Raw genomic sequence first — 13955 nt, 5'->3', positions numbered from 1 at the left:
TTCACCGCCGGCTTGACCGCTTTCCGTGAGTATTTAAGCTTGACACGGTATGTGGACCGGTTATGCGATCACGGTATACCATAATACGTATATAAATATTATATTTTACATGAAACAATGTGTAAAATCATATTTTTCCTATATTATTTTTATCGCATTTTAAGTTATTCGATCTTTTGAACGACGGCACACGTTTATGGTATTTTCATATTCTGAAGCAAAAAAATTATTCGAAACGTTTCGATCTATAAAAATAATTTGCGGACATTATTAGTAAAAAGTGTTTAAAGCTTAAAATAATGGCGTAGATCAGTCATCCAGCAAATCAGTCGAATTCGCGACCAACCAGTTTATCGCGGAGTACCAGCTCTGTTGTATCACTTATTCATTCCACTAATTTTAACCTTCGATTCTCCGTCGAAATTTGATTTTTACACATCAAAAATTATTTTACTTTGAAATAAGAGAATTAACGCATATAAGGATAGGTTAAATCATTTGTTGACATTAAATAAGTAAAAATAAAAAATTATTACGATAAAAAATTGAAAATATATTTATTTTTAGAAAACTTCTAGACGACTTAAAATTATAAAGAAAAAACAATATTATCGAAAATGTTAACTAAGTATGACTAAACAAATGAATTTGGTGAAAAAATTACCGAAGTCTTTTCACGCAAAAGTCATGTTATATTCACAAATATAGGTATATGATGATTGATTTTTTTGTGAGTCCACCACCGCAATTCATAAGAAAACATGATAAGTTTTTAAATTTTAAGTACAAAATGTCAATACGAGTATACTTTATTAAAAATACTTGAAAAACATAAAATAGATAATACCAATTTTCTAGAAAGTTTGATAAAAAATATTCAGTATGGTTTACGATAAAATAATTACCCTGCATAATATGATTGTAACCGCAAAAGGGTTATAGAAATCTTAGTCATTGTGTACGAATACGTTTAATTATTCTGATTCATTAATCTTATCGATTATTATGTAAACGACAGTACAACATGACTATATAAAATGTATTATGCTAGCAAATTATTTCTAGTGTGTAGTAATGTCTTATCTGAAACACTACATCTTGAACCACAACATTATAATGAAAATATAATTTTTAATATTGTTATCATACAAGACAATACATGTTGATATTCGATTTCGACTGACGGTGAAGTAAAATGAATGTTCACATGTAGTTTTGTAATTTTGTATATTCCTCTTACCCTAACTGTATTTTCTTGTTTATGAAACTTTTTTTTTGATACTCAATGTTTCCTCATAAGTCATTAACGTATTTAGAAAAGTAATTTGCATCAGATTATGAAATCGATAATTAATTTAAGCACCTAACAAATCACAACGATTAAAAATCGTAGTTTTATAATAGCTAACAATCAGGTATAACTACTTTAAACTATGTGTAAACATTTTTGTCGATAACACAACAGTTCTCAGATATTAAGCGTCCTATATATAAAAAAAAATATGTGTATTAGTTAACAAAAACGTCAAAAACAATATCGATTGAAAATCTATATCGTTATTTCATAATTACATAACAATTTGAGCTAAGTACCTACTGTATAACTAATTGTTTTGAACACAATGGAAAAAAGGGGAAAAGTGTAGGTAAAACCAATCTGATGTTCAGTAGGTGTTGACTGAACCCAATTATTGAGAAAGTTACTGTAATATGTATGTGTTAAATTAATGATAAAGATAAATTATCGCATTTAAAAAACGATTCTGAGCGAAGGCAGTCAGTTTTTACTTTTACTAAGTAGATTTATGATGTGTTTATATTGCTAACATAGTAATTTATTTTACTATAAATAATATAGTAGGTTTAATATATTTTTTCCGAAAATATAACATTTATTATATAATTATTATTAGAATACTATATATTTATATAATAATATTATATTTTATTAATTTTTAAGTCAATATCTACTTTCCATAGGTGTGAAAAAATTAGTGATTTAAATGTACAATAACATAAAATTAATTTAAATATTTATGAAAATGTTATTGTTAAATTGTATATATAAATAATATACATACATATATACCTAAAAGTTTCAAATCTCTACGAAAAATATTTTTGAATTACAACAAAATAAATAAAATTATTATTCTTCAATTAAATAACTGATTTCGACCAAATATGAATTTAAAATGTATTTTAGAAAAATCATGTTATATATTTTTTAATTTTTTGGTTTTGGTATGAATTAATGAGGCTCTTTACATTAAATATTCAAATTTTTTTAAACTAACCAAGTAAGAAATTTTTATCGATATTTATAGAAAAAAAGTTAAATGTCAAATATGTTTATACGTACCTCAAAAAAGTCAAAATACTTTTTAAATTATACCATGCATAACAAATGTTAATTTTAAATATTTTGTGAAAATTTCAAGAATGTATTTACAGTTATTTGTTTTTAAAACATAACAAAAATAGATTTTATTGAAAATTTTCGTTTTTTCTTTTTATCATTAATCTAAAAAAATACTGAGAATTTTTCTCTTTTGATTCCCAAAGTACCAACTACATTTAATTTCTTTTTAGACAAGATATCGAAGTTAAAAATCAATGCTTTTTTTCTACTATAAATTCAATATAGTTTTAGTTAAAAAAAAAGGAATGCAAGCATTATTGTGAATCAATATATTCAATGTTCCACTCAGAATCTAAAATATAATATTTGTCAGTATTTATACTTATAAATTGTATACCCATATAAATAGTTATAATAATTATAAATATTATAAATGTATTTATCCATATTATAATACATTCAAAATAAAATAATAATTTGTAATTCTTTTATATATATATATATATTTGTAACTTAAAGAAGTCAAGTTGAAAAAAAGTATAGAGAAGATTTAGTAAAATTATTATTCATTTTTATGGATGTTTAATACAATTCATTGGAAGTCCATTAAGGTACATTAGGTAATAATTTAACTTAAAGTATTATGTTACTTTTAAATATCATAAATTATATTTCGAAGGTCCACATGTAAATGACAGTTTAAGGATTTTTAGACAAAATATTTAATTTTATATTCATATACTTGTAGTGTAAATTTTTTTTTATTTTTAGTAATATTATATTATAAATCTATAAATGGTGTTTTAGGAAAATTATTTTTTGTCCTATATGCACTAATTATTATTATAACTACCTACCCTTTAAAAAAAGGAATGCGTCATGTTAACTATTGAAGAATTATATGATAAGCAATAAAATATTGTAACGTATATTATTATTATATTTTACTAAATAGTAATTAGAATAATATAAAAATTTAGGCTGTTACCAAGTTATTTATAATATTTAAAATTTAAATGTTACATTGGAAACTAACTCTATCCTAATTTTAATATTAAAAACACATTTACATGAACACCGTAGCATCATCTACATAATCAGTGTGTTTGACAATGTTTTATTACAATTTTTTTTTTTTAATAAATACATATTTATGGTAATTTGAAGAAAAAAACTTAAGTGTGTATATTAATAATATTATGACATAAAAATACTGATATTATCAATGTATAACCGGTGTCTTCTATGTAGGTACCAATAAAAATAAATACACCTGTAATTAAATAAAATAAACGCGAAAAAATTCGATTTTTTACATTACGCTTATTATTATAATCATACTGATGCGGTGATTTTAGAATACATTTTAACGTATGAACACATATTATTTTGAGTACCCTATTTAATTTTGTTATTTTCCATATTTACACGTTAATTTATTTGATGTATAATACAAAGCATGGACGCAATAATAATTCTGTCATTCAATGACGCAACATGATAATATTATTATATTTTATTGTCATACGAATTAAATAATATAATATGATATGTAACTTAACTGTCATGTTATATTTTTATTATAACATGTTGTGTAACATGTACCTATAAAAATCTCTTTTTTACCCTTCTAGAATAAAGTGTCATTACTGCAACAGTTTATTATTATGAACGGCAACTGCATATAAAAATGATACAATATCAATTTAAGTGTTGCAGTATTTTTATACACCAGAAGAAATTAATTGTCGTTGTAGACATGACGATATTACGGGCATTCGCAATATTTATTGTAATAACATTATGCATTATAAATTGATAATAGCACATCTACGATACTTTTTTAACGCAAAGTGTTCGTCCTGATAAATTTTTTTTGGTTTATCGTTCTTTACTTGGGTATAATATGCATCTAAGTTAAGTTTGAGAAGACACGTTCTACAAGAATAAACGTCGGTCACGTTTATTTCTTCTCTGAAATGCTGTATATTAAGTCAGATTATCCTTCACTTTCAATATAACAATTCGAAGAGCTCATTAAACGATGTAGGTGTTCTGTAGGCAGAACTCGTTTTGCACCTTTAAATGCACTCGTATTACACAAGTATAATAATTATTATTCTACGTTAAATATAATATTATATACGGTTTATATTTAATCCAACATAATATTATAGAAGTCAATCATCTTCGGCTTATTTGAAGAAGAAAAAAAAACAAAAAACATTTTCAGGGTTATACTGAAAACTAGGACTTTCAGTTTAACAAGGATTCGTGATTAACAAATAATGTTACATGTCGTAATTATCTAAATTAATTAACATGGTATTGTTTTAATGTGTAGTTATAATTTATCGATTGCAAAAAAATGAACCATTTTTTTCTGGATCAGTTAATATGCGTAACGCATGTAAGTTACAAATTTTAAATATAAAAATATGTTTTATATATAAAATATAATTTTACAACTAATAAAATCATTATTTCATATGAATTCTTTAGTTACAAAACAAAAATATTAGTATTAAATTTTATATTATTAGTAGGTAAATAAAGCACACACGTTAATTAAATATACTTTATATCAGATACCTACATTATGTGGAATCATTAATTTAAATTTAATGCAATTCATATTAAATTACAGCTAATACACGTTATAATATTTTAAGTTACAAATAATACGAATTGTTATAATTTTAGCGTGTTGTAATAATTTAACAACATAAAAACAAAAAGCATGAAGATGTTTAAAATAATAATATTTGATTTATGCAAATAATCATAATCATATAATTCATTAATTATTTTTTTTTTATAGAAATGTTAATCATGTAGAAATAAATAACTTCAAATACTTATAATGTATTTTTTTATATTTGTATCATTATTAAATTTAAAAGATTATATTATACTTTATTAACGTTAACATGTTTCAATTTTGCAAAATTTTCAATTTTAATAAGAATTAATGAAATACTAACTTTGCCATGTGTGTATCCAATATATTTTAAAGAAGAACGATTTAAAACAAAATATATGAAAATTATAATCCATTCTAACCTCACTTGAGGTATATTTAATATATTTTTGGATTATACATTTATATCTTCGTAGGAGGGAGGGAAGAGGGTTTTAACACCTAAATCCCTCTCCTCCTGACTATGTTCCTAAACTGTTTACACACAAAATTTATTATCAGTAACATTGATTATTACACAATAATGTGAAATATAAATAAATTATAAAACAATTCACAACATATTAAAACAAGTTAATATTGTGGCAAGATTTATTTAAACAATATTTTATAATAGTTTTTTGATTTCATACAATAATTTATAATATAAGTATAGGTGGATATATATTTTTGAAACAAGTTTATACAACATAGAATATAATTAAGTAATACCTATCTCAGTATGGTATATTCTAAGTACTCGATCAGACCGAAGTTAGGTAAAAACGATCACGACTGAATTGCGATCGGCAACTAAACGTTTTATCAGCTGCCAAACACCTTACATCCATACAGATTAATTTTTTTTTTCTTGTACTTATTATATCACCGTATATCTTAATTTAATCGTATAAATTATATTATGCATTAAATAGTGATTATTTTGTATAATAAAATTCTATATACACGTACTGCTATTGTATAACTTATATCATGTAGGTATATTGTATTAGTATAGTCATATAAAAAGATACCTATATACCTACTGTATATTATTATTTATTTAGAAACTTACCTTTATTATTTTGTTTAATATTATTATTTTATTTACTTATTGATACCTACTTAACCTATTAATAATCATAATAATTAAAATACGATTAAATTGTTTTAATTTTTTTTTTCTTATTTAGCAGTTCTCAAGTTATCCCATTCCAAATAATATACTGCTTCGGAAACTTTCAACCAAGATGAGTTTTTTAGGTCCCTATTCATATAATCATTTGAGGTCATATCTCAAATACACGGATAGTTTTGAACCTCGATTATTAATTTTTACGTTGAATATAATATGTTTATGTTTTAATATTTAAAAAAAAAAATACTAAATTCAAAAAATAACGATCACTGATAAACGTCCAGTTTAGTCAGCGCCATAAAAATTAATATAATTTGTAATAAGACGGGTATGTATCGTCGTTATCAAACCGCAACGACGAGTGGTTTATTTCAAACCGATTTTGAACAGTTCGGAGAATCGGTCTGGTCTGGTCGCGACCATATGCGGTTTGTATGTTAATTATAGATGTCTCAATAAGATCAGTCGCCGAAAAAACAATAGTCTTATAATAGCACTTAGGTAACAAAATGCATCATAATATAGCTATCAACAATATTTTAATACCTATAAATCATAAACTTATGTATTTTGTCGATTTTAAGTTTAAACGTAGACGCACTTGTGGTAATTTCATATTATATTCTGATAAATGTATGATGTATTAAATTTAAAGATTTCGTAGCTTAAGACTATATAATACTCAGTGAAGAAAGGAAATCTTTCTAATATTGACCCTTATTAGATATATACAAGTATACCATATGCCATCTAAAGTTTCTTAAATCACATCTTACAACGTATGGAATATGATACTCGGAAGTCGTATAGTTACCTTGACTGACTACAACTGGCATATTTATTATTATATTACAAGTTAATATACACCGTTTACTGTGTAATAATGTCAGGACACAACAATTAACCCTCATACTTAGCCGCCGAAAATATTTCGTAGGTTTCCTAATCAACTGCCTATACAACTTACTTGTTTAAAAAAAAAATAATAATAATAATAATAATAATAAATGCGTTAACATGGCAAACCTATTGTATTCAATAATAACACAATTTGTAGCTATACAATAGATATATTTTAATATATTGTGTGTAATAATAAAAAGTAAATAGTAATAAACTAATGTCAATACCGCGGAACGCGGAACGTGGAATGTAAAATTGTTGTTTAAACTATGAAAATGGTTAAATTTGATTGACCGAAATGTATAAGTACACATAGTTTTCTTGGCTAATACAATATACTTTTGAATCACTATAATTATGGTTTTAACGATGTGTCATGACGTGTAATTGGTTTTTAGTTGAAAGGAGACGACGGAAAGAAGGCCGGGCTCCTCGGCGGCAAAGGACTACCTTTAGTCCAGAACAAACGCTAAACCTGGAAATGGAATACAGGAACAACGAATATGTGTCTCGGAATAGGAGATCGGAATTAGCCACCGCATTAGATTTATCTGAAACGCAGGTGAAGATTTGGTTTCAAAATCGTAGGGCCAAGGACAAGAGGCTGGAAAAGACCCACTATGACCAACAAATCAGGTGAGATACATAGATTTTATATTAGGTACCTGTTTCGAGTACACAACAATAAAATATTACTCATTTAAAACGTCCCTTTAATTTTAATTTTAATTTGTATTTGATACAGAATATTTGAAAATATGCATATTTAAAAATATAGGTAAATACAATCATCATATAAGTATCTAATATAATATTTATTAATTAACAACATTTTTAAAAACTATAAAAAATACAAGAACAGAAAATATATGAATAATTCAATGTACTTAACCTTTAATATTTTAAATATTAACTCAACGATATAAACACATTTGAGAAATTATTTTTAACTGTTTTCTCAAAAAACAGCAATTAAATAACCTGTGCTAGTAAACCAATGTAAGTACTTGATAAATATACTGTTGTCGAAACACCACACACAAATTACTTATTCATTTGATTATTATTGGTGTACTTGACAACTACACCGAACTTGGAAAACCTGCTTCAATGCATTATGAGTTTAACAAATGACATTACGTTAAGTACTATTGTTATGTTTTTGACTTCACGTTTAACTTGCTAAAAAAGAATAAAATAGACCTGTGATTTGGTTAAATAAAATTACAATAATTGCATTCTTAAATACAAAAGGTTTTCGTAATAATGAGACGATAAATAGAAAGTAATAAGTTATTGGAAACAACGTTAAAATTTACATAGTGCCAATAGAAATAAATAAAAAATAACTATAAAAATATGATAATTTTTCATAACTGTTTTGATTTATTATATTATAGTCGTATTGTTGTATATCGTGACTAATTTTGGATTTCCATTACGATCACATTAAATTCCACACCGCACAGTGCGTAGCCAGAATTTATATTTTTTTCTTAAGAGAGGACACTTAACGTTTTTCCTTCGTTTTTGCAGTGCTAGAATACCTTCGTTATCACCTATAACTTTGTGATACCTTTGTTCGTTAACTGTTCATTACATTTCTACTTTTTTTCATGATTGTACCACTGTGTTAATAACAACTACGGAATACATTAAATTTAACATGACAAAATACATATTAATATTATTGTAAGCCGTAGATTAATATATTAACTAATTAATATAAGTATATTAATATGACGTGTTACAAATATGAAACTTCATTTTTAATTTGAACGTTATTATTTATTAATCACAGGAAGTAAGAACTATAACTTTTAACTTTTATAAACATATAATATAATATAAAAAAAACTATAGTTAATCTTATGTAATTGGGATAACTAAAAATAAAAAAGATTATTATAATGCAACTAAAAAAAATTTAAATGATTAAAAGCATAACAATAAAGGCAGTGGTGGATCTAGGATTTTTTTATGGTTAATAATAATAGTCCTAAATTACTTATTATGTACAATTTGTGCGTGGTCACCAACCGGTGTTTGCTACTCCACTGTGCGGGGCGCGCGTTCTGATAGCCCGTACCAAAAATTTGCCACTCGGCGAATTATTAGTAATTTTTAATAAAAATATGTGGAACGGTGGGTGCTTCAGCTCCCAAGCACCCCCCCCCCTCCCTAAATCTGCCAGTGAATAAAGGTTACAATTTGTATTCGAAGTTGCGATAAACAATTTACTGAGTGACCGCGTTAAGGTAAGGTCTCACTGAACGCGATTTGCGATGCGAGCGATGTTGTTCAGCGATTTTTACGATTTTAGTGGGGTCAAAAGGAATTAATCACAAGGAAACAAACTATTTGATTTATTTGCGTTAAAAATGATTTATCATCGTTAAACGGAAAACGTGAACCGCTCTCAGTGCGGTCATGTCATAATTTTAATATTCTAAAGTTTTGATAAAATCGCAAAATTGTAAATCGCATTCAGTGGAGCCGTACCTTTAGTTCGTTGTATTCGTACGACGTACTTACCAAATCTACAACAAATAAAAAATAAGAAGTAGGAGCAGGTTTCCAAGTTACATTATTTTAAATTTTAACATTATGTTCTAGAAATTATGGCTATACCTATTATATTTATATGTATGTAATACTGTAATAAATTAGGTACAGTATGTGGCGGGAACCTCGTATTTAAAAAGTAATACTAATGGTAACTATTAAATGAAATCGATCATTTATTTTAACATCATACTGAATACTTTATCATTCTTATTAAGTTTTCATGAATAAAAATTACGAATAATTTACCAAAAATATATTATATAACTTATAAGAAATGTTTGTACACTACATGATAATAAAAAAGATTTTATGGAGGAGGGGAGCACGTGATCCCCAGTTCTTCCCCTCATTGGTTACGGCACTGCCAAACTTTATCTGCAGTATGTATATTATTATACATTGTTTAAGCGATTAAACGTTATTGTGCATTATATTTTAACATAGACTTCAGATGTCTAAAATATATAAAAGATTTAGTACAATATGCACTCACTGAAATGATGCAAAGATTGGATTAACGCGCATGTTCAATATATTATGATCGTATGTGAACAATAATAATAAAAATAGATACCAAAGATACCTACTGTACCGGTATTTCGGTAGAATAAACATGCGAATTACTGCGAATAATGTTGAATCCCACAAAAAATAAACTTTTTATTCAAGCTGATGTATTCGATTTTCTTACAACAATACATCCTTATATTGACGGTTCGTCTATAGCAATATAAGGTATTGGCACTTGATATAATATAACAGTCACCGCACGGCACAAGGTAAAATTCAATACTTTGAACAATGTACAAACATAAAAAAACAATGTTGAATCCAAAAACCACAATATTTTAGTAGATTAAAATGGCATAAATAATTTAGTGGGTTAAAACCAGATATTTTTTTAAGGTCGTTGTATTCAGAATTGAACACTCTTTAATAATTTAATGATCATTTCTTAAAAACATAAATATTTTTAAATGTACTATGTATTAATTATAAAATAATATATATATATACATAATATAAATTTAATTAAAAAAATATAATAAGAAATTACCATCAAGTACCCATCTCGTACCCACTACCCGCAGGGCCAGTTGTATCTGTCTTGAAGACATCATAAACAAAATGTACGCGGGCTTAAATAGATGTCCAATACGACAGTTTAAGAATACCATTATAACTAATTTTAAAATCAAAATTGCGATAAAAGAACCGACCACAACGGACAACGTTCCATCTTTAGCATGGATTTTACTTTATCATACGATTATAATATTCATATTTCATACTAAATAATATTAAAAACAAATGCGTGTGGAATATTGAACGTACGTTTAATATTTCATTTGTGTGTGAGGCAGAGACAACGGATGTGTGTGGTGCACCTCAAAAGACATCTTAAGAGATTCGTCGTGTAACGACTAGGTAGGTACGCGTAGAGGTATATAATATTATTATTACGTGTGATTACGTACGATCCATCAGCTCTTGTTTTGAATTATTCACACATTTGCAAGAACAAAAATGCTCGTGCAGTGTTCACAATACGTACATTTTATATTATATTATACATTTATACATGGTTTATATTGACAGCAATTTTGCCCTTTTATCGCGATCGTATATATTTTAATTCGAAGAGAAAAACCAACGTATTTATGACGACGATGACGACTGTACTACATCATAATGTAACATACAACTCGATAACATAATGATCGCGTTGTGTATAATAATATATTGTTGTATAAACGCGCCGGGCGCAAAGCCGATTCGTTTCCGCGTATTTTACCTTCCGTCCGTACAAAAGCACTGTGCGAAAATTAGTCAGATGTCGTTATAACGTTTTATTTGCATTACTTTTATTGTTATTTCCATGTTTTTCGTGTACGCCCACGTGGATTTCACGGTTATTTACATCGGTGCTTGTTCTTTAATAAAACGGCTCGCGTGCGCGCGAACACTATACATTGCACTTACATTTCCACTCCCCGATAAGACCCTGCACCTTGAATTATATACATACACACACATATATATATATATTCACAGTAACGGCGTAGATCACAATATGCATAGTAACGAATCCTAATCAAATCATACAGCTCGATTGGTTTTGTGCGCGTCTCCGACAGCTGTTTAAAATGTTAATTATTATTTATTAACGAGTTATATTGATGGCAACAATTATTATTGGTCGCGAGGTGGTATTATAATACCTAAGCTATACACGACGTATGCGCACGTGTATTGTATTAATATGATAAATTCAGTTTCGAGTTAACGAATTTACCTCACTGAGAAAATGTTATGGGGTTTACCCCGAATTGTATAATTATTGTTCGCTTAAATATCAAAAAATAATTAAGTAACGATATTTATTCGAATGAGCGAACATGATAATATAATTCTCTTATATGTTCATCCTTTGGGTTAGATAAATTGGTAAAATTTCAAGTCACCAGCATGCTAGGCGATTCTTTGATCAATAATAGTCAAAAAATGTATTAATGTTTTTGAAAATATTTGTTTTAAATAAGTTCAAGTCAAAATAAAACAACATTTTTTTTTTATATTTTTTATCATTTATTTTTTTTATGTTTTTAATTTTTACATTTTTGATTTCATATTCCGAAGCAGACTATTATCCAGAATATTTCAATATACACAAATCGAATTTCGAATAAGTGGTTTATAAGTTATAAATATTTAAAGTTTTGATTAGCAGAACGGAGATACTCCACAAAATTTCGGTTTACTATTCCGCTCACCAAAACTTTAAATACTTTTAAACTCATTCACTACTTACCCGAATTTCGATTTTAATGTATTGAAATATTCCAAAAAATATTCTTTAAAATATAAAATTAAAAATGTATATTGTAATTTGAAAAATAAAAGCTTAAAAATTATAACAATAAATAAATAATTAAAAAAAAAAAAAAAAAAAAAATATTTCGATGAGAAGTTATGTTTAGAAAGTAAATAGATTTTAAATTATTAATGTGTATTGTTTAACAAAAGAATAACCTTGTATAGACGAGGTTAGGTCTACATGACACAAGAGTTTAAAAAATTCATTTCTAATTAAATTTATAAATATACATAATAGTATAAGAAATAAAAATTCTTAGTATAATAATTAACAATATAATTGTGTATTTACTGACATAATATTAAGTTATATATCAAAAGGGTTATTGAAGGAAAATTGAATATCAAATGTTAGTGCCGAGAATATAATATGTGACAAAAATGTTTTATGTTTCTATCTACGATTTTAAATCTGGTTAAAAACAGGAGATTAGGAATTAGGACAGTCAATAGTTAAGTACATCCAGAAACTAATTCATAAAAGAAATAGGAGAACGACTGTTAATAATTAACTTATTAAAGGGTGAAAAATTTAAGAGGCTCAAAAATATTTGTAGTTATACACAATCCATGAACCAGATTTATATCAAAAGATGTGTTTTAGCGTTTAAAATTCTCATTATCCAATAATTCTGTACAAATCAAAATTAATTTTACCACTTGATGAAACTGAGCCTCTTTTCGAGCACACACACAGCCATTTAAAACGTACTATATACTATAATAATTTTTATTATGTGTAAAACATAGCTGTTATCCTGTTACATCTTTTATCATATTATAATGACGACATTATTGTTTTTGTTTTCCAGGCAGATGTTTCAGCAAAACGGCTTCATTTTGCCAAAGATTTAACGGCGAGTTACGCGTGGTCAAACATTAACGATATAATATAATAAACCTATCTCGGAATAATCATCACGAAACCGCTGTTATACCATGCTCTACATAATATATGATATATATATATTGTATATAGCCAACGGCAATGGGCGCCTTAATCTTATGGGATGAAAAGTGTGGAATTCGTGAAATAAGACAGACGTGTTACGTGTATTATTATATATTATGCCGTCGTCGTTGTCATCTATCAATTTTATCATTCGAAAAGCAAAGAATTTCTCAATATCTAATATTATTACTACTACTGTTATTATTATTATTGTTTACGAGAGATCTCTCTTCGCGCCGTTTATGACTATTTTATTTATTATATTATAATAATATTGTGTAGGTACAAATAGTGAAATTATTATGTACGTTTAGGATTTTACCATTCGAAACTGTATTATATTTCGTAAACATAAAGGACGTTGTAAACGGACGATTTAAATGCTTGTCGTTTTGTTAACTGTATACGTACGAATGAAATAATGTTTACAGAATAATTGTTCAGGCGTATCAACTATGCAGTTACCTATATTATA

At 26.5% G+C, this 13955-nt stretch overlaps 1 protein-coding gene across 1 annotated transcript in view; it reads left to right on the top strand.

Annotated features, from left to right (window-relative positions):
* Positions 1-13955, top strand: part of LOC112603849 (homeobox protein rough-like) — a 14676-nt gene extending 721 nt beyond the window's left edge. Inside the window, exons 3-5 of the mRNA XM_025352632.1 lie at positions 1-25; positions 7482-7719; positions 13341-13955. The exon at positions 1-25 is cut by the window's left edge and continues 1 nt beyond it. Of these exons, the coding sequence (XP_025208417.1) occupies positions 1-25; positions 7482-7719; positions 13341-13383 (306 nt within the window). The 3' untranslated portion in view covers positions 13384-13955. The remainder of the gene's footprint in view (positions 26-7481; positions 7720-13340) is intronic.

The sequence above is a fragment of the Melanaphis sacchari genome, unplaced genomic scaffold (assembly GCF_002803265.2).
Source record: "Melanaphis sacchari strain LSU unplaced genomic scaffold, SCAv2.0 Contig111_pilon_pilon, whole genome shotgun sequence".
NCBI lineage: Eukaryota > Metazoa > Arthropoda > Insecta > Hemiptera > Aphididae > Melanaphis > Melanaphis sacchari.
This window is presented reverse-complemented; position numbering and strand designations above follow the sequence as displayed.